Source organism: Heptranchias perlo, chromosome 8, assembly GCF_035084215.1.
Source record: "Heptranchias perlo isolate sHepPer1 chromosome 8, sHepPer1.hap1, whole genome shotgun sequence".
Lineage (NCBI taxonomy): Eukaryota > Metazoa > Chordata > Chondrichthyes > Hexanchiformes > Hexanchidae > Heptranchias > Heptranchias perlo.
Genome location: NC_090332.1, coordinates 31,374,811 through 31,397,339, shown reverse-complemented (window position 1 = coordinate 31,397,339; position 22,529 = coordinate 31,374,811). Strand labels below are relative to the sequence as shown.

The window sequence follows — 22,529 nt, the reverse complement described above, 5'->3', positions numbered from 1 at the left end:
TTAATTCTAAAGAACTTTGCTAAGAACACAAATGTGAAAAAAAACACTTCTTAATACCGAGATATCATAATGTAGAATTTTTTATATTTGTTATGTGGCAGGGCAAGCACCACGAACTACGCTGCTACACTTTATATCACCATCAGAACCACTTACTTGAATTGCTGTTTTGTAATTTATCGCCAGCCATCTAACATTGTGCGTGTAAACTGTTCAATTTTAACCCCAAATGTTTGGTATCACACAATGCCAGAGACCTAACTGTAGCATAGCCCAAAGCTACTTCGTGGCTATTGGTATAAAACTACACACAAAAGCAGCAATTTTCCAACTTTGTGCAGCTGGTTGGGAGCCTTGCCCACTGAGAGTGCATTTAGAAAATTAGGGCATGCACGACCTGCAATTTTCTGATCATAAAATAAAAGTTTAAAAATTATCCCTAACATACAGATATGAATGCATAACACATGACAAAGTTATTAGTATCTACATCCAGTTTGGCTCAAACTGTATATAAGACATTTTAATATCAAGGAAATGTATTTGTTGCAGGTTTTAATGTCACTGGGCTCGATATTAGCACCCACTATCGGGTACGTTCCTGGCAGGCGGGCTCCGAAAATCGGGGATTCCCGGGGCGGGTCGGGAGCCCGGCTCCAACCCGCCCACTTCCGGGTTTCCCACAGACGCGCTGACGTGCGCGCGCAGCCCCCGCATGTGGGACTCCCGCAGGCAATTAAAACCGGCGGGGTGCCACTTAAGCTATTTATTTAGGTATTTCAGGTCGTTTAGAGACCTGATTAAGGAGATATTTTACATGGGGTGGGATTTTGCAAACAACTGGGACTGTTTCCGGTACTGGGGGAAACACTCCCAGTTCAAATGGACGTGTTGCAGCCATCAACCTGTGGCAGCTGCAAAGGTCCATTTGACAGGTGCTGGGGGGAGACCCTCACTCATTGCAGGAGGCCACTCTGTCACTTTGGACAAAGTTTGGCCTCCACCACCCTCCACCTAACAATAAAATTCACCAACTTGCACACTTACCCCGGTGTCCAGACACATGTACCTACCTTGTGAACCCCCTCAGATGTACATCCTCCGGATCGGGGCCGCCATAGCTGCAGTCATGACCTCCTTGGAGTCCGAACAGCATCACCAGCCTCGCCGGCCACGCTGTCCACCTCTGACACGTGCAGCTCCACAAAACAGTGCTGTGACACATCCACCTGCACAGCAGGATGGAGGGCAACCGCAGAGAGAGATGCGTCGCAGAGGGCACTACCCTCGCCACAGGTTCTACAGACCGGGGCTCAGCTTCCTGGACCTCTCTGAGCAGCAGTGCACACGGAGGCCCAGAGTCACTCGACATGTAGTCGTGGACATCTGCAGCCTCCTTCATGCCGAGCTGCTCCCGGCTGGCCCAAGCACCATCTTCTTACCTGTCGCTCTCAAAGTCACCACTGCCCTCAACAACTTCTCCTCCGCATCCTTCCAGGGTGCCACCGGGGACATCGCTGATGTCTCTCAGACAAGATTCGCAAAGACGTGGCAGTAGTGGTGCCAATATAATATGTGATGTGAGTTGCTCAGAAATTAAATTTAATTAAAAACCATGACAAACCCTCAAACACCCTTGTGCAAGCCCTTCGTGCTCACGACACGTTTGCCTTACGCTGTCTACTGCACATATGTGATGTGTGTCCTGTGGCTGCAGCACAGGTAGTGGCAGGTTGAGTGAGGCTGACCGTGAAAGAGATGCATCAGAGGTTGAGTATGAGATCGAGCCATGAGATTATATGAGGATTGGGTTGAGTGGTAGTGGCGGGATGAGTACTGGCGAGGTGAGTAAGTGCAGGTAAGATGAGGATGAGGTTTGAGTGGGTGTGAGGGGTGATGTGACAGAGTGGTGTTGGCAGTGCAGAAGGAGACGTGGGGTGGGGGCGGTGTTGTGGCAGACGGAGTGTAGGGGAATGAGTAAGTGTACTCACTTTGGCTGACCTACTTAAGTCATTGCAGCGCCTCCTGCACTCTATGCAAGTGGGCGATATGTTGGTGGTGCAGGTGACCTCCTCTGCCACCTTGAGCCAGGCCTTCTTGGTGGCAGAGGCAAACTGCTTCCTCCCGCCCGCCGGGGGGAAGATCTCTGTCCTCCCCCTCCTCCTCGTCCCATCCAATGATACCTGGAGTGAGGCATCATTAAACCTGGGAGCAGCCTTCCCCCTGGGCTGCTCCATGCTGTAATTTTTCATATTTCTTGCAGCATCAGTCAGTGGAGGACTGTCCCTTTAAATAGAGCTCCTCCAGCTGACAGACCTTACTGCGCATGCGCAGTCCGCCCGATGCGCAGCTCACCATCGGGGAACCCGGAAGACCAGGTAAGTGGATCCAATGAGCCTGCGATTGCGCGCGGAGCAGACTGATTTCACCGGGCGCGTTACCCACGCGCCCAATCGCCCCCCCCACACCGCGAACCCGCCGCCCTGGTAATATTGAGCCCATTGTGTTTCAGTCATGCAATTGGAGATATTGTCAGTTTCTCCAACGTGTACTGCAGCTCCACGCATTGTCTTGATACTGACACGTAGGGCCATATTTTGCTGTAACAGAGCATCTAAGACTTGCCCCTGCACCCTTCAGCTCAAAACATTTTGGCCCACTAAGTTGCTGAAAGTGCGAGCTGATAATGGCGCATCGAGGGAAATAGGACATCTGGGACCTGAGTGAAGAGGGCAACTAACTGTGTATCTCCTTAACCAATCAGATTGAAGGATTGAGAAATAAACAGCGGAAGGACTGAAAATTCAATGTCAAATCAGGTACAGAAAGAAATAAAGAAGGGAATGAAAGACTGGATTAAGAGAGAGAGAGAGAAAAGAGACAGAAAGGAATGGAAACAAATTTAAAATTTGACATTTTTAAAATCTCCAACAACAATTAATACCTGAAGAAATGAGATTCCATGCTTGTAATAGTTAATTCTCAATGCTAGAGAGGTTGATTGGCAGTAATTAATAATTCTCACATTATTAAAAGGGTACTTACGCTTGTGATGACTTAACTTTCTGTGGCAGTTTAGTTCATATCTACCGTGCAAATACAGCAACTTCACGACATTCAATGCTTGTCAATGGCAGACAGCAAAATGCCATTTTCGCAAAGCAACTTGGACAGCACCTTTTGGATATTGGCATTTAACCACGCATCTGCTCCTCGCCTGTAGTTGCTATAGCATTTACGCATAAATAACAGGGAGCACTATTAGCCTCACCGTTATTTTGACAGCAAAATCTGGCCCATCATAAAAGCAGGGGGTCATTCATAGAAAGTGTAAACCATCAAACCAGCTGCCTAGACACCACGACTATTGTATAAACTAGCTTTCATTACATGCTATGGAATTTGCAGAAAATGAACTAAGTAACTTTTTTATGTATTTTGTCAAATTAAATTTGGATAAGGATATTGTGATAATCAATACTTTCCATTACTATGAGTTTCCATTGTCTTCAAAGTAAGTCAAAGGCACTGCAGCACTCCAGCTTAATTACTATTGATCATCTGAATGTTAGGGTGGTAGAAATAATGAAGTTTTAATTAGGAACAAATACACACATAATTTTTTTGGTGCTGGGAGTTGTCTGGTTAATATCAGGGTTCAAATGATGTCACATCCCCACAGTAAAGCTTTGGCAATTTATGTACATTCTCAAAACCATGAACTTAGATTTATGGCCTTTTATTCACTCTCTACCGTCCATTATTTTTTTATTATACTATGGTCTCAATAAAATGAACACAATATAATGACAGTTAAAAGTAGTGCTGAAATTACACTGATTGAAAATTGAGAGAGGCAATTGTGATGTCACTGTTACAGAATAATACTGCCAAGTGATTCATTGGAAGTTACAATGAGAAAATTATTTTACAGTCGGGAAGCAAAATTATAGTGTTATTGAAACTATGTACAGTATAATGTATATTAAGATATTAATAGTTGATCTCCATAAACAATCAAATAAACTTGGCTTGTATTCCCTTGCGTTTAGAAGGTTGAGCAGTGATCTAATTGAGTTGTTTAAAATGATAAAGGAATTTGGTAGGATAGATAGAGAGAAACTATTTCCTCATGTGGGGGAATCCAGAACAAGAGGGCGTAATCTTAAAATTAGAGCTAGGCCATTTAGGAGTGAAATCAGGAAGACACTTTTTCACACAAAGGGTAGTGGAAATCTGTAACTCACTCCCCCAAAAGGCTGTGGATATTGGGTCAATTGAAATGTTCAAGATTGAGATTGATAGATTTTTGTTAGGTAAGGACATGAAATGATATGGAGCAACAGTGTGTAAATGGAATTTAGGAACAGATCAGCCATGATCTAATTGAATGGTGGACAGGCTCGAAGGGCTGAATGGCCTGCTCTTGCTCCTATGTTCCTAAAAGGTTTTATCACTTCTGTTTAAGTACACTTGTGATTAGATTTCATTTATATAAACTAGCTATCGGCAAGATTGAGGTTTCATGGAAAAATTGATGGAATTGTAGGATGTGGTCTCCACCATTGAAAAAACAGAATTTGACAGTATTCTGTCACCATAAACCAGTGACTCTCACTATAAACAGGCAGAAATGCAGCCTGTGATCTCTAGAACATGGTAAAAATCCCAAATTACCATGTAATAAGAATGGAATTTGACTTATTGGCCTAGATTTTACTTGTGGCAGAGTTTCTACTCGAAGTGCACTCGGTCAGGACTCCCAGCTGCCAGTGTACTCTCTGCTTTGATCCTGATGAATTTCCTAGGATAAGGTTGATTTAAATATTCATAGCTGGCTCCCAGTGCTCTCTTGTAGGAGCTCACTTCTAAGAAAGAAAAATAACCGCAGATTGGCCCTGGGTTTTTCTCTGTTTTTTTGCCTCTCCCAGGAGGTTACATGGCTGCGGGGGCAGGGGGGGGGGTGGGCTGATGGGTGGAAGGAGGGAGGAAGAGTTTAGTCATGATGCTCCTAAAGTTGATTGATTGCCTTATGGGGTTGGAGAGGAATTTCCCAGTTTTTCCTTTGGTTGCAGGCTTTTTCCTCTTTTTCATCTCTTTCAGGAGATTGTGTGTTTAAGGGATATGTGACTGCACTGTATCTGAATGGAGTATACTTTATGGGCTGGTAGGTCTTTTCCTGTTCTTTTTATATATTAATAGGTCATAAATACAATCCTAGTTAGCGCTTATCTCACCAGACATATCTGATCGCTCCAGTCACTACATGGTGGTATAATCACTGACAAACCACATAAGATGTACGACAGGTTAATCATTGACCAACCGCAATGGAAGACTTTGATTATGATGCTATATGATATCGTCGCGTATGAAAGCATTTGTCCACTTTTCACAGCAATTAAACAAACCTTGTCAGTGGTAAAGAAGAAAACTGCAAACAGGAATTATGCACTTCAGAGGAAAAATAGATAACATTTTCAAAAACATTACTTAAGTAAAACAGAAAGATATCTGTTTCTTTATTTGTGTAGTGTTATTTTTCTTTGAACAAATTTACTAATGAATTTTGATTTACAAACCATGTTAGTGATATCTACTGTTAGAAAGATAATACGATACATCAAGTACACTTTTTGTTTCTTTTTGTAATATACACATAATGTGGCAATAACATTGCACTGTGGAGCATTCTCAGCATAAATATCTTGCATCCTGATATTATGTGTGTGACATTTATTACCTAATGCAATCCACACCACTAGATGTTATCTTTTAAATAAATTACCTATATATTGGCCATCCACAACAATTGTTCCCTCAGCATGAGTTCTTGTAGCAGTTATGTGGTGCCACTGGTTATCATTATATATTTGTCCTCTATCATTAGTAGGAGTAACTGCAACAGCAGAACCCTGTCAAAATAAAATAGAAGTATGCTTCTTTAGATAAGGGTCAAATAAACTGACATACAATATTGCTTAACCCATTAAACATACAGTGTAAAGATGCAATGAACACTTTCATAACATTTACCACAGACATGGAAAATATCCAGTGCAATCCACATTTAAACAACAAGTGGATCCAACACGCAAGTTTCACAAATTATTTAAATGTAGAATCACATGGGGCCTGTATGGCAATTATTTATACAAATGGGTAAGTAACTTTAGGGCAGTTCTAGATGGCTAGAGCTGCCTTCTTTTTTTTCTACCAGCGTGTGTTATGATGTCAGCCCACTGCACTGCCTTTGCACTTTTGCAGAGCACTGTGGGGTAATCTCTAGCGTCCTATTTGTTATTTAGAAAATTTGAGCCTCCAGTGACGGGATCAAATCTTCGTGGGAGGGAGGATGCCTCAAGGTAGATTTTCTGGGTTCAGCGCCGAAATAGCATCCTAAAAATGGGTGAAAAACACAGGAAAGATGTGCGATAATCATTTTCCCTCATCTGTGCTTGGATAACACTGCACCCAAATTTCATCAGTGGCTTTTCTGCTAGCTATGCTTGGCTGTGCTCAAAGAAGACACAGCAATGCTAATTACATGCAAACATATGCACACAGATTTCTTGTAATAGCACCAGGTAGAGATCTGGGGCAGACTGCTACCATAAAAACTTAGCACTAAAGCTTCCAGGGTTACCGTGTAGGCACTATCACTACTTGATATATATTAATGACTTGGGCTTGGGTGTACAGGGCACAATTTCAAAATTTGCAGATGACACAAAACTTGGAAGTGTAGTAAACAGTGAGGAGGATAGTAATAGACTTTAAGAGGATATAGACAGGCTGGTGGAATGGACGGACACGAGATGAAATTTAACACAGACAAGTCCAAAGTGATATATTTTGGCAGGAAGAATGAGGAGAGGCAATATAAACTAAATAGTACAATTCTAAAGGGAGTGCAGGAACAGAGAGACCTGGGGGCATATGTGCACAAATCTTTGAAGGTAGCAGGATGAGAAAGTGGTTAAAAAAACATACGGGATCCTGGGCTTTATAAATAGAGGCATAGAGTACAAAAGCAAGGCAGTTATGTTGAACCTTTATAAAACACTGGTTCGGCCATAAATGGAATATTGTGTCCAATTCTGGGCACCTCACTTTAGGAAAGATGTGAAGGCCTTAGAGAGGGTGCAGAAAAGATTTACTAGAATAGTTCCAGCGATGAGGGACTTCAGTTACGTGGATAGACTGGAGAAGCTGGGGTTGTTTTTCTTAGAGCTGAGAAGGTTGAGAGGAGATTTGATAGAAATGTTCAAAATCATACAGGGTTTAGATAAAGTAAATAAAGAGAAACTGTTCCCATTGGCGGAAGGGTAGAGAACCAGAGGACACAGATTCAAGGTGATTGACAAAAGAACCAAAGACGACATGTGGAAAAACTTTTTTACGCAGTGAGTAGTTATGATCTGGAATGCACTGCCTGAAAGGGTGGTGGAAGTAGATTCAATCGTGGCTTTCAAAAAGGAATTGGATAAATACTTGAAAGGAAAAAAATGCAGGGCTACGGGGAAAGAGCAGGGGAATGGGACTAACTGGATTGCTCTTACAAAGAGCCAGCACAGGCTTGATGGGCCAAATGGCCTCTTTCTGTGCTGTAACCATTTTATGATTCTATGATTCGGTTCCAAAATGCCACAAAATCACAAATTGCATAGCAACTTCTGGGAAAGCTTCTGTGAAGAGTTGGGTGGGTTTCTCCCTTGTCTGGTAAAATGTAGGGGCCCCAAACCAAACCTTTACACAAGGCCCCTGCAAGACAATTGCTGCCCTTGTGGGTAATGCAACAGTGTGGTGATATTTGACAGATATGTCAAGCTCCTGGTGCTAGCCAGTAACAATGCAGTTGAAACAGCGGGATATGCTAATCACCAGCATTTCACTAAATTGTTCGGCTTACGCTCGAGTGCTATGTTCGTGTTGTGTGAGCCAGTCACTTGGTTCACACATCTGTGACCAACACATTGGCAGACAATGCAGATGATTATTATTCTAGCCTGGAAGAAATCAGGGGCTAAAAACGTTGAGTGTGCTGGTAACCTTGACTGCCACTAATAGTATTGTCCCTATGGTGCATATTGATTGCCAATGTATTTGCAGCAGTACATCCATACTGACCTGAAGTCTGCAGAGCTAGTTTATATGATCACTGCTAGATAGATGTGCCAGAGCCCGTAAATAAAATAGGTGGCATAACAGCAGGTGCTGGCACATGGCTCGAAGCTTGCTGATCTCACTGACGTGCTTTTTTGTTAACTAGTCACATAAGAACATAAGAACGTAAGAAATTGGAGCAGGAGTAGGCCAATCGGCCCCTCGAGCCTGCTCCGCCATTCAATAAGATCATGGCTGATCTGATCCCAACCACAAATCTAAAGAACACAAGAAGTCGGAGCAGGACCCGGCCACATAGCCCCTGGGCCCTCTCCGCCACCCACAGGGCATTGACCAATCCGAACTCAGCTTCATGTCCAATTTCCTGCCCGCTCCCCATAACCCCTAATTCCCTTTACTTCTCGGAAACTGTCTATTTCTGTTTTAAATTTATCTAATGATGTAGCTTCCACAGCTTCCTGGGGCAGCAAATTCCACAGACCTACCACCCTCTGAGTGAAGAAGTTTCTCCTCATCTCAGTTTTGAAAGAGCAGCCCCTTATTCTAAGATTATGCCCCCTAGTTCTAGTTTCACCCATCTTTGGGAACATCCTTACTGCATCCACCCGATCAAGACCCTTCACAATCTTATATGTTTCAATAAGATCGCCTCTCATTCTTCTGAACTCCAATGAGTAGAGTCCCAATCTACTCAACCTCTCCTCATATGTCCGCCCCCTCATCCCCGGGATTAACCGAGTGAACCTTCTTTGTACTGCCTCGAGAGCAAGTATGTCTTTTCTTAAGTATGGAGACCAAAACTGTATGCAGTATTCCAGGTGCGGTCTCACCAATACCTTATATAACTGCAGCAATACCTCCTTGTTTTTATATTCTATCCCCCTAGCAATAAAAGCCAACATTCCGTTGGCTTTCTTGATCACCTGCTGCACCTGCATACCAACTTTTTGATTTTCTTGCACTAGGACCCCCAGATCCCTTTGCACTGCAGTACTTTCCAGTCTCTCGCCATTAAGAAAATAACTTGCTCTCTGATTTTTCCTGCCAAAGTGCATAACCTCACATTTTCCAATATTATATTGCATCTGCCAAATCTCCGCCCACTCACCCAGCCTGTCTATATCCCCTTGCAGGTTTTTTATGTCCTCCTCACTCTCTACTTTCCCTCCCATCTTTGTATCATCTGCAAATTTTGATATGTTGCACTCGGTCCCCTCCTCCAAATCGTTAATATAGATTGTAAAGAGTTGGGGACCCAGCACCGACCCCTGTGGAACACCACTGGTTACTGGTTGCCAGTCCGAAAATGAACCATTTATCCCAACTCTCTGCTTCCTGTTCGATAACCAATCCTCCACCCATGCCAGAATATTACCCCCAATCCCGTGATTTTTTATCTTAAGTAATAATCTTTTATGTGGCACCTTGTCGAATGCCTTCTGGAAGTCTAAATACACTACGTCCACTGGTTCCCCTTTATCCACCCTATACGTTATATCCTCGAAGAACTCAAGCAAATTTGTCAGACATGACTTCCCCTTCATAAAGCCATGCTGACTTTGTCCTATTAAATTATGCTTATCTAAATGTTCCGTTACTGTCTCCTTAATAATAGACTCCAAAATTTTACCCACCACAGATGTTAAGCTAACTGGCCTATAATTTCCAGCCTTCTGCCTACTACCCTTTTTAAATAACGGTGTTACATTAGCAGTTTTCCAATCTGCCGGGACCTCTCCTGAGTCCAGGGAATTTTGGAAAACTATCACCAAAGCATCCACAATCCCTACTGCCACTTCCCTCAAGACCCTAGGATGGAAGCCATCAGGTCCAGGGGATTTATCCGCCTTGAGTCCCATTATTTTACTGAGTACCATCTCTTGAGTGATTTTAATCGTATTTAGCTCCTCCCCCCCGAGAGTCCCCTGTTTGTCCAGTGTTGGGATATTCTTAGTGTCCTCTACTGTAAAGACTGAAACAAAATATTTGTTCAGCATTTTTGCCATCTCCATGTTTCCCACCATTAATTTCCCGGTCTCATCCTCTAAGGGACCTATGTTTGCCTTAGCCACCCTTTTTCTTTTTATATAACTATAGAAACTCTTGCTATCTGTTTTTATATTTTTTGCTAATTTCTTTTCATAATCTAACTTCCCTTTCTTAATCAATCCTTTAGTTACTTTTTGCTGTCTTTTGAAGAATTCCCAATCTTCTATCCTCCCACTAAGTTTGGCTACCTTATATGTCCTTGTTTTTAGTCGGATACTATCCTTGATTTCTTTACTTAGCCACGGATGGCTGTCATTTCTTTTATACCCTTTTTTCCTCAGTGGAATATATTTATTTTGAAAGTTGTAAAATAACTCCCTAAATGAACACCACTGCTCATGTACCGTCTTACCCTTTAATCTATTTTCCCAGTCCACTTTAATCAATTCCGCTCTCATACCATCATAGTCTCCTTTATTCAAGCTCAGTACGCTTGTTTGAGAATCAACCTTCTCACCCTCTAATTGGATATGGAATTCAACCATGTTGTGGTCGCTCGTTCCAAGGGGATCCTTAACTAGGACATTATTAATTAATCCTGACTCATTACACAGGACCAGGTCCAAGGTTGCCTGCCCCCTTGTAGGATCAGTTACATACTGCTCAAGAAATCCATCCCTGATGCACTCAATGAACTCGTCCTCAAGGCTGCTCTGCCCAATTTGATTTGTCCAGTTAATATGATAATTAAAATCCCCCATAATTATGGCTGTTCCCTTATTACATGCCCCGACTATCTCCTGATTAATACTTCTTCCAGCAGAGTTGCAACTATTAGGAGGCCTATATACTACGCCCACTAATGTTTTTTTTCCCTTATTATTCCTTATCTCCACCCAAACTGTTTCATTATCTTGATGCTTTGTCCCAATATCATTTCTCTGTATTACAGTGATTCCTTCCTTTATTAACATAGCCACCCCACCTCCCCTTCCTTCCTGCCTGTCCTTCCTGATTGTTAAATACCCTGGCATATTTAATTCCCAGTCGTTGTCACCCTGCAGCCATGTTTCTGTAATGGCCACAAGATCATACCCATACGTAGTTACTTGTGCCGTTAACTCGTCCATTTTATTACGAATGCTACGTGCATTCAGATAAAGAACTTTCAAATCTGTTTTGTGACGCTTAGTTCCTGCTTTTTCCTTTTTTAACACTTTACCTATTACTCCATACCTTCTGTCCCTTCCTGTTACGCTTTCCTCTCTCTCCCTGCTCAGGTTCCCAACCCCCTGCCACTTTAGTTTAAACCCTCCCCAACAGCACTAGCAAACACTCCTCCTAGGACAGCGGTCCCGGCCCTGCCCAGGTGCAGACCGTCCGGTTTGTACTGGTCCCACCTCCCCCAGAACCGTTTCCAGTGTCCCAGGAATTTGAATCCCTCCCCCTTGCACCATTCCTCTAGCCACGTATTCATTTGAAATATCCTCCTATTTCTACTCTGACTAGCACGTGGCACTGGCAGCAATCCTGAGATTACTACCTTTGAGGTCCTATTTTTTAATTTACCTCCTAACTCCCTATATTCTGCTTTTAGGACCTCATCCCCTTTTTTACCTATATCGTTGGTGCCTATGTGCACCACGACAGCTGGCTGTTCGCCCTCCCCCTCCAAAATGTTCTGTAGCCGCTCCGAGACATCCTTGATCCTTGCACCAGGGAGGCAACACACCATCCTGGAGTCTCGGTACTATCAAAACAAAGCTCAGCATTAACTAACACAATCTTGCAACAGGACATCGCACTTGGTATAGCATCCAATAAGATGTAGGGGTCCACCGTGAGGTGGAATGACTATTAGCATTGTGGCAGACACTTCATAGATTCCACCTTTTTTAAGAATGTTCCTGTTCAGCTGAACTCTTGGAAATAGTTTCTACTAAGTCGGTTTCCCCATGATATTGGTAAGAATGATTCTGTTGCTTTTGTCATTACATAAAGATTCCTGCCATGGTCTGCTCCAAAAAATGTGAAAATACATAAAACATTAGCTGCAAAAACAATCAAATTAATGAACTTAAATTTTCTGTACAATTGTAAGTAATAATTTAACACACTTTAACTTACCTATGCAATTAAATTTAATACATCAAAGCACTTTATATTGGATGGAAAATTAAAAATATATTAAACATTCCATTAGAAATTGGTTGCTTTTGAATCATTAAATCAAGTATTTAAGCCCCTGTCTTTTATGCTAGCTGTCCATTAAACATTGGAAATATCAACAGGCTTGCTGAAGGCCATCATTTGCATCTGCAATACATTATTAATGAGGCTTTCACTCAAAGTTGGCAGGAGTGAATTACACAAGAATAGAGCCTAAATGGAAATAAGCTTGGGTGTATTTTCACCGGGGACTGGACAGAAGCGCTTATCGCTCAATTTCCCAGTCCCCACTCACCCAAATTCTGCCAGCAGTGGTGAGCTGCCAATCAGAAAATCTCGACTGCAATGTTAATATAGCTGATTTTTCGAAAGGTAAAACTTTGCACACTTTAATTTTATTTTAAATAAACATATAGGCCGTGATTTTTACCTGTAGCCAGGAAGAGAGCGAGGCGGATAGATTTTTGCGTGTGAAACCTGGAAGTAAAGTTGGCGGGTCGTGGCCGAATTGAATGATTACAATTTTACTTCCGAATCTCCCGAGACTGACAGCCTGGCTGGCTGCCTATTGGGCGGGAAAGCAGCCAGGGAGCAGTTGTCAGGCAGGTCGGACACCACGGCGGGGGTGGGGGGAGGTCGGTCATCGGGGGTTTTGGACATCGGGGAGGCTGGAGACATCAGGGGCTATGGACATTGGAGGAAGGTCAGAGACATCGGGGGCTGTGGACATCAGACGGAGGCTGTAGACATCGGAGGCTGGGGACATTGGGGGCTGTGGACATCAGAGGCTGTGGACATCGGAATATGGTTGGAGATATCAGGGGGGGTCTCGGCCATCGGGGGGAGGGGGGGCCTTGGATATCGCTGGGGTCCGATCGCAGCAGGTAAGCTTGTCGGGCCTGGAAAAAGCATTCCTGCTCCTCCTGGACCACAAGCAGTGCAATAAAGGCACTTACCTGATGGACTGGCCCTTCTTGCCTCCTATTACCTAGCAAGATTCACAAGGCCGGGGAAAGCCATCCTGGAGGTGTTAAATATAAAGCTTAGTTGCATTCAATTAAAAAAACGCTACTTAACATCGCTCAAGTACATTAAGTGCCCCATTAAATACGTGTCCGCTGGAACTAATTGGGGATGCATCCATACGTGCTCATGAGCCAGGTTGCGGTCGCGATCGCAAAAACTGGTATTTTCACCTCTCACCCAACTCTAATCCACCCGTTCTTGGGGGTTAAAATTCCCCCCATGCTTTTTAAAATATAATTCTTATTAAATAAAATTATGTCCAATTACTTTTTGAAACGTAGTCATGTTGACACACAATGGACATTAAACCTGGAAAGAAACAGTTTATTAGAGAGAGGTCCTGATAGCTGTACTTCAATGTTAGAGGTTTATATTGTAATGTTAAATAAGCTCTGTGAATATACCAATTACAATCATTAAAAATGTGTTCTTAACAAACAATAATTACCCATGAAATAGCAGCTGCTGAACAACAAACAAACCCTTAAATAGTAAACTTAGAAGATTATATCAGAAAAATAAACACTGGCGATTCATTGCAATGCATAAATGCAAATTTGGGCAACAGCAATCCATGAAAATAGGCAGAGTCCACTTAAAACAGCTAAATGTATAACAGCTCTGTATATACATTTTCAATGTTGTTAATACTCTCTGCAAAAAAGAGCTTTGATTTTGTGCAGCACATCTTATGTGCAATACTACATCTGAAAAGCACCCGAGTGCAGCAGGTTTACAGTTACAGCATTACCGTGTGGACTGGGTACAAAAAGATTCTAATCACAATGTTATCATAACAACATGTACTTTTTTTTTATTCGTTCATGGGATGTGGGCGTCGCTGTCAAGGCCGGCATTTATTGCCCAATCCTAATTGCTCTTGAGAAGGTGGTGGTGAGCCGCCTTCTTGAACCGCTGCAGTCCCGTGTGGTGAAGGTTCTCCCACAGTGCTGTTAGGAAGGGAGTTCTAGGATTTTGACCCAGCGACGATAAAGGAACAGCGACATATTTCCAAGTCGGGATGGTGTGTGACTTGGAGGGGAACATGCATGTGGTGTTGTTCCCATGTTCCTCCAACTTTTGTCCTTCTAGGTGGTAGAAGTCGCAGGTTTGGGAGGTGCTGTCGAAGAAGCCTTGGCAAGTTGCTGCAGTGCATCCTGTGGATGGTACACACTGCAGCCACAGTGCGCCGGTGGTGAAGGGAGTGAATGTTTAGGGTGGTGGATAGGGTGCCAATCAAGCGGGCTGCTTTGTCCTGGATGGTGTCGAGCTTCTTGAGTGTTGTTGGAGCTGCACTCATCCAGGCAAGTGGAGAGTATTCCATCACACTCCTGACTTGTGCCTTGTAGATGGTGGAAAGGCTTTGGGGAGTCAGGAGGTGAGTCACTCGCCGCAGAATACCCAGCCTCTGGCCTGCTCTTGTAGTCACAGTATTTATATGGCTGGTCCAGTTCAGTTTCTGGTCAATGGTGACCCGCAGGATGTTGATGGTGGGGGATTCGGCGATGGTAATACTGTTGAATGTCAAGGGGAGGTGGTTAGACTCTCTTTCGTTGGAGATGGTCATTGCCTGGCACTTGTCTGGCGCGAATGTTACTTGACACTTATCAGCCCAAGCCTGGATGTTGTCCAGGTCTTGCTGCATGCGGGCTCGGACTGCTTCATTATCTGAGGGGTTGCGAATGAAACTGAACATCCCCATTTCTGATCTGATGATGGAGGGAAGGTCATTGATAAAGCAGCTGAAGATGGTTGGGCCTAGGACACCGCCCTGAGGAACTCCTGCAGCAATGTCCTGGGGCTGAGATGATTGGCCACCAAAAACCACTACCATCTTCCTTTGTGCGAGCTATGACTCCAGCCACTGGAGAGTTTTCCCCCTGATTCCCATTGACTTCAATTTTACTAGGGCTCCTTGGTGCCACACTCAGTCAAATGCTGCCTTGATGTCAAGGGCAGTCACTCTCACCTCACCTCTGGAATTCAGCTTTTTTGTCCATGTTTGGACCAAGGCTGTAATGAGGTCTGGAGCTGAGTGGTCCTGGCGGAACCCAAACTGAGCATTGGTGAGCAGGTTATTGGTGAGTAAGTGCCGCTTGATAGCGCTGTCGACGACACCTTCCATCACTTTGCTGATGATCGAGAGTAGACTGATGGGGCGGTAATTGGCCGGATTGGATTTGTCCTGCGTTTTGTGGACAGGACATACCTGGGCAATTTTCCACATTGTCGGGTAGATGCCAGTGTTGTAGCTGTACTGGAACAGCTTGGCTAGAGGTGCAGCTAGTTCTGGAGCACAAGTCTTCAGCACTACAGCTGGGATGTTGTCGGGGCCCATAGCCTTTGCTGTATCCAGTGCATTCAGCCGTTTCTTGATATCACGTGGAGTGAATCGAATTGGCTGAAGACTGGCTTCTGTGATGGTGGGGATATCGGGAGGCAGCTGAGATGGATCATCCACTCGGCACTTCTGGCTGAAGATGGTTGCAAACGCTTCAGCCTTGTCTTTTGCACTCACGTGCTGGACTCCGCCATTGTTGAGGATGGGGATGTTTACAGAGCCTCCTCCTCCCGTCAATTGTTTAATTGTCCACCACCATTCACGACTGGATGTGGCAGGACTGCAGAGCTTTGATCTGATCCGTTGGTTGTGGAATCGCTTAGCTCTGTCTGTAGCATGTTGCTTCCGCTGTTCAGCATGCATGTAGTCCTGAGTTGTTGCTTCACCAGATTGGCACCTCATTTTTAGGTACGCCTGGTGCTGCTCCTGGCATGCTCTTCCACACCCCTCAATGAACCAGGGTTGATCCCCTGGCTTGTTGGTAATGGTAGAGTGAGGAATATGCCGGGCCATGAGGTTACAGATTGTGCTGGAATACAATTCTGCTGCTGCTGATGGCCCACAGCGCCTCATGGATGCCCAGTTTTCAGCTGCTAGATGTGTTCTGAATCTATCCCATTTAGCACAGTGGTAGTGCCACACAACATGTTGGATGGTGTCCTCAGTGCAAAGACGGGACTTCATCTCCACGAGGACTGTGCGGTGGTCACTCCTACCAATACTGTCATGGACAGATGCATCTGCGACAGGTAGATTGGTGAGGACGAGGTCAAGTAAGTTTTTCCCTCGTGTTGGTTCGCTCACCACCTGCTGCAGGCCCAGTCTAGCAGCTATGTCCTTCAGGACTCAGCCAGCTCGGTCAGTAGTGGTGCTACCGAGCCACTCTTGGTGATGGACATTGAAGTCCCCCACCCAGAGTATATTCTGTGCCCTTGCTACCCTAGTGGTGTTCAACATGGAGGAGGACTGATTCATCAGCTGAGGGAGGGCGGTAGGTGGTAATCAGCAGGACTTTTCCTTGACCATGTTTGACCTGATGCCATGAGATTTCATGGGGTCCAGAGTCAATGTTGAGGACTCTCAGGGCCACTCCCTCCTGCCTGTATATCACTGTACCGCCACCTCTGGTGGGTCTGTCCTTCCGGTGGGACAGGACATACCTAGGGATGGTGATGGAAGAGTCTGGGATGTTGGCTGAAAGGTATGATTCTGTGAGTATGCCTATGTCAGTCTGTTGCTTGACTAGTCTGTGGGACAGCTCTCCCAATTTTGGAACAAGTCCCCAGATGTTAGTGAGGAGGACTTTGCAGGGTCGATGGGACTTGGTTTGCCTTTGTCGTGTCCGGTGCCTAGTGGTCCAATGCCGGGTGGTCCGTCCGGTTTTATTCTTATTGTGACTTTTTTTAGCGAGATTTTACAACTGAGTGGCTTGCTAGGCCATTTCAGAGGGCAATTAAGAATCAACCACATTGCTGTGGGTCTGGAGTCACATATAGGCCGGACCAGGTAAGGACGGCAGGTTTCCTTCCCTAATCACATCAAAATGTATCAAAACATTTCACACAGCGAATTACTTTTGAAGTACTGAGGCTTGTTACATAGACAAATGCAGTAGCCATTTTGCACTAGTAGTGTCCTGCAAACTGCAATGAGAAAAGTGACCAGTTAATCTGTTTTCCTGGTGATATTTGTTGACGGAAGAATGTTGGCCACCCCTTTCCTCAATTAGTTCCATAGTATCTTAATGTCCATCTGAACCACTGGAAAAGACATATGGGACCTCGGTTTAATATCTCAACCGAAGAACAACACCTCCGACAATACAGCACTCCCTCAGTACTACTACATTGTCAGTCTAAGAGCTCAAACTCTGGTATTAGTCTTAAACCCACAAACCTCTGACTCAAAGGTGACAGTGCTACTAACTGAGCCAAGCTGACACAATATGGAATATAGTTTAACATCATATTTACAAAAATAATGAGTTCATTACATAGAAAATATTAAAACACAAATTATAGAAATAAGGCTGTCAGTTTGAGTTCCTCCAGCCCTGAGTAAACCTTTTTTCAGTCAACTGTAGTGAATGTTAGAAGTGAGATGAAAAATTACCAGTCTCGCCAATTTCTGTACATTTGTTTTTAAGTTTCTATCAATGCTAGTCATGTAGCAAAATAGTTGAATTACCAATCAGGTACTACTGCAATTTATAAGTTACAAGACATTGCTAATTGGACAAACTGGTAATATATTCTGTGGTACATATAAAGCTGTGAGATCAACTCATTCTCATTTTTTCTTATTGATTGACACTGATATGAAATAAATAAACAAGGTGATTATGAATCAGCGATTGGACTTCAGGAACGCTATTATAGTCTTTAAATAACTCTGCACTGTGGCCTCTATTGCTAGAGTACAGTACAAGAAAAACCAAGTGTTCACAGTGGGCAGCAGACTGGACTCAAAACCAAATTAATTAAGATTTGCCCATTTTGGATTCATTGGGTCAGATTCAAACTTGAGCCAAAAATCCTAGTTGTATGTAAATCTGATACAAAGATGAAAATAAGGAAACAATGTCCCAGAATTTCCTCGTAATTTTTGGTGTAACTATGGCGTAAGAGCTGCGTAGTGCCGATTTTTAGCGAGGAAGCTTGCAGGTAACTGATTTCTGCCAGTTTTATGCTGAAACATCGCTGCGCACAGGTTTCCTTGATCATTTGTGCTTCTTGGGCATCATGTCCACCAAAACCCTCTGCCATTCATTAACCTAGCTCTGCCCTCCACCCCACCCCACATGCAAATGAGCAGCTCAAGTGAGTTTCCTGCATTTATGCCAGTAATGTACTCACACAGATTTACACCCATATATTTAGACGTAGCACAGCCCAGTCATCTGCTATTGGTGTAACTAAGATTTCTGGAGTTTGATCATAATTTTCTTCATGTTTTTTTGAATTTTTCTTACTGAGACTTGCATTATACCAGAAATTTTTGGACACCCAGTCCCCTACGCCCACCCCCCCCAACACTTTCTAAAGGGCTAAGCAGCTGGAATGGCCTTCCGAATGGGCATACCTGCGTTCTGCATAATAATGGAAGAGGAACAGGAGCAGCAGAGGCAAGAGGCTCTGAGCATGAGGCACCATGGCAGAAGATAGCAGCACACTCGCTATTGGTGACGCTGGATTCGCATTTGTTTTACACTGTTTTTTATGTTCTGTGTAGGCAAATGAGCTCCACAGGAAATTTGGGCATACATTCCCATCAGCAAGATCGATGTAAAAACTGGCGTAAATTTTGGTGTGTATATGGTTAAGGAAATTGAGGGCAATAGCCTTGATTTTCTAGTTAGGTGTATGCTGCAGAATTTAAAAGCCTGCAGAATCTTCAAGGCATAGACCTCCAGTACTTTTAAAACTGCAAAGTGGCAAGCTTGTTTACCCAAAAAATGTCTAGAAAGAGTGAAGTGAGCCAAAGAGCAACCTGGTTCTTCAATGGAACTGTACAGGTTCTTCTCAAGGAAGTGTGGCCAAGGAGGGACCTTCTTTGGCTCTGAATGCCATACAGCCTAGAGAGGAGTAGTTGTTTTAAAGTACTTTTAAGGTACAGTTCCCATTGCATATAACAGGCGCATTCATCCACATGCGATTTGCCCACTATACGCCGTGGACGCTAAATCCATCTGAATTAGCCCCCTCCGGGGCCTGCACAGGTGCCAGAAAGCATCCACGCCCTGGTTGCTCATGCAGTAGCAGAAGTGGCTTAGCCAGGAGTAGGTCCATCTCAAAAAATACCTGCCAGGAGGTGAAGGTCACCTCAATCCCAAGAGGTTATTTTGTACACACGACAGGCAGCCAGCTCATGTAATACCGGTACAGAAGTAGCACCTAGAACAAGCACCAAATTGAAGATAAAAGCACATATGTCACATACTATCACCAAAGTAAACACAAATCACTTGCACAAAACATGGTAAGAAATCTGGTTGTACTGAAGTTGGTAACATGTACACAGAGTGAGAAAAATGTGCCTGCATGTTTCATTGGAGACCATAATTTCATAGATTTCAGAGCTGCAGGAAAATTTAAGGCATTGTAGCCATAGGAATATTTGGGAAAGACATAGAAAAAACAATTAATGCCATCGGCACATTTGCATATGAAGAGAAAGTGTCACATATGACCCGAATGGCTCTCACTGCTGGCTGTGGGCTCTTTTCATGCTTTTCCTGCTCCTTTTTGTCATCCCCTTAATGTGCCAGGGCCGTTCCTCCTCTCGGGACTCCATGATGATGCTGCTTTGCTGGGCAAAGTTGTGCAACATGCAGCATACACCAACAATCCTTGAAACCCTCATTAGACTGTATTGCAAAATGTCCCAGTACTATCCAGGTACCCGAAGTGCTGCTTCAACATGTCAATGGTGTGTTCAGTGATTACTCTGGTGGATGAATGAACCTCATTATACCTTTGCTAAGCTGGTGTGCTGGAATACTGCACAGATGTCACACGCATGTCTCTAGGGGATAGCCTTCATTGCCCAAAAGTCATCCTGAGACTTGTCTTTGTGGGTCATACAATAGTGGGATGGTTAAAATAAAAGGATCATTACGGCTGCCCAGGAAGTGCTAGGATCTTACATAATGAGACGCTGATGGTCATAAATGACCGGCACACTAAATAGTGAATTATTTTCCATCCATGTAAGAAGAAAAACTTGCACGTATATAGTACCTTTCATGTTCTTAGAGGACTCAAAGTGCTTCACAGTCAATAAATCAGTTTTTGAAGTATGATTACTGTTGTTATGTAAGTGAGCATGGCAGCCAACTTGTGCACAGCAAGTTCCCACAAAAAGCAATGAGATGAATGACTAGTTTATCTGTTTTTGGTGGTATTGGTTGAAGAAAGAATTTTGACAAGGGCATTATCAAAATTCCCTCCTCTTCAAAAAAGTGCTATGGGCTATTTTATGTCCATCTGAACAGGCAGACAAGACCTTGATTTAATCTTTCATCCAAAAGACACCACCTTCATCAATGCAGCACTTCCTCAATACTGCACTGAAGTGTCAGCCTAGATTATGTGTTCAAGTCCTTGACTTGGACCATGATCCTACAACCATCTGACAGAGCCAAAAATGCTACTACTTGATATATAGGTGCCAGTATTGTGTAATGCATGACATAGGGCCACATGGATACAATATATAATGATCTGAACTTTCAGGAATCCTATCACTCTCTAAAACTCCAAAGCTTTTTCATGCTGTTAGTTGTTCATGGGGAAGGAGATTAAATTGATTGCTCAAAAAAATAAGGCATTGGTCACTTGCTTCACACATCTGTGGACAACTGATTGGCTTATAGAAAGAAGAAATTGCATGCATATAGTACCTTTCATGACCTCAAGACATCCCAAAGCACTTCACAATTAATTAAGTAATTATAAAGTGTAGTCACTGTTATAATGTAGGGAGCCATTTGCACACAGCAAGGTCCTGGTAATGAGATAAATGACCAGATATTCTGTTTTAGTGATGTTGATTTGAGGGATGAATGTTAGCCAGGGCACCAGGAAAACTCTCCTGCTGTACTTCAAATAGAACCATGGGAACTTTATCATCCCATGAGAGGCCAGATAGGGCTGCAGTTTAATGTCACAATGTAAAGTACAGTACAGCTTCTGATAGTACAGCACTCCCTCAGTACTGCACTGAACTGCCAGCATAAATTATGTGCTCAAGTCTCTGCAGTGGAGCTTGAAGCTACAACCTTCTTACTTAGAGGCGGGTTTACCACCACTGAGCCATGGCTGACACCTTAGGTTGCTGATGCTCCCAAGTGGAAGCCTGAAACAATCTTGAAGGATAACAGTTTGTGGGGCTTGTAACCTTGACAGCCACTGACAGTGCTGTTACTGTGGAAGAGCTTAACTACAGATCTGATTGGAGCATGCAACATTACTCAATCATTGTGCCCTTTATAAATTACAGCCTCCTCAAGCACTGCTCCTCCGGCAAATGTAGATATGTGTGCTTCTGTCTGTAGACTCTGGTGTGCGAGTACCAGCAGGTGGTTGCACAGTGCCTCTGGTGCAGTCTGACCTGCCTTCTTTCTGGGCTTTATAAACTTACTTCTATATACAGCTCAACACCTAACAAACCTGAATGCCCAGTGTATACAGACAAGTAATGGAAACAGTGCTAATCAGGTAGAAATGGCAGAAAATCATATATGCACTGTAATGATGTAATTTGCAATCATCGGCATTCAAATGGCGGGGGCGGGGGGGAAGTGTGGTACTTTCTGGACAAAGTCAGATGTGGTAAAAAGAGTCAGTATTATAGGCCTCTGCCCAAATTTCTAACTGGGTTCACTGGATTTACACCCAAAAATTGGGTGACCTTGATTGGTGAATCTATCCTGATATATTTCCAACATATAAAGCAATTAATTCATTCCATCTCATCCAGACAGAGACATGTACTTCAGATAATATGTTAGTAAACGTTTGGTACATTAAAAAATTGTGATATGGTAACATGTATGGATATAAATTAGGAAGTTATAATCTGTTGCTAGCATTTATATTACAAATTTACTACTTTACTATTTGACAAACACCCATTACATTACATTAGTCTAGTCCAGTAATTAAAACCAGAACTAGTGTCATGGCCAATTAATGTCCCCAGGTAGCATGCCCATTAGTTTTCCCATTAGTGAATTCAACAATACTAATGGGATTTCCACCATGGGATGTTAATTGGGCATGACACAGGAATTGGTTCGGTTCTTTGCACACCCTTGCTAATGATGAAATTAATGAGCATTTTATTGAATGCTATCTCATCAAAGTGTATCTAGCCA

The 22,529-nt window shown here is 43.5% G+C and overlaps 1 protein-coding gene across 1 annotated transcript in view; it reads right to left on the bottom strand.

Moving 5' to 3' along the window:
- The window catches only part of ush2a (Usher syndrome 2A (autosomal recessive, mild)), a 744,800-nt gene that overhangs the window by 460,066 nt on the left and 262,205 nt on the right, over positions 1 to 22,529 (bottom strand). Inside the window, exon 25 of the mRNA XM_067989549.1 lies at positions 5,789 to 5,915. Coding sequence (XP_067845650.1) covers positions 5,789 to 5,915 — 127 coding nt within the window. The remainder of the gene's footprint in view (positions 1 to 5,788; positions 5,916 to 22,529) is intronic.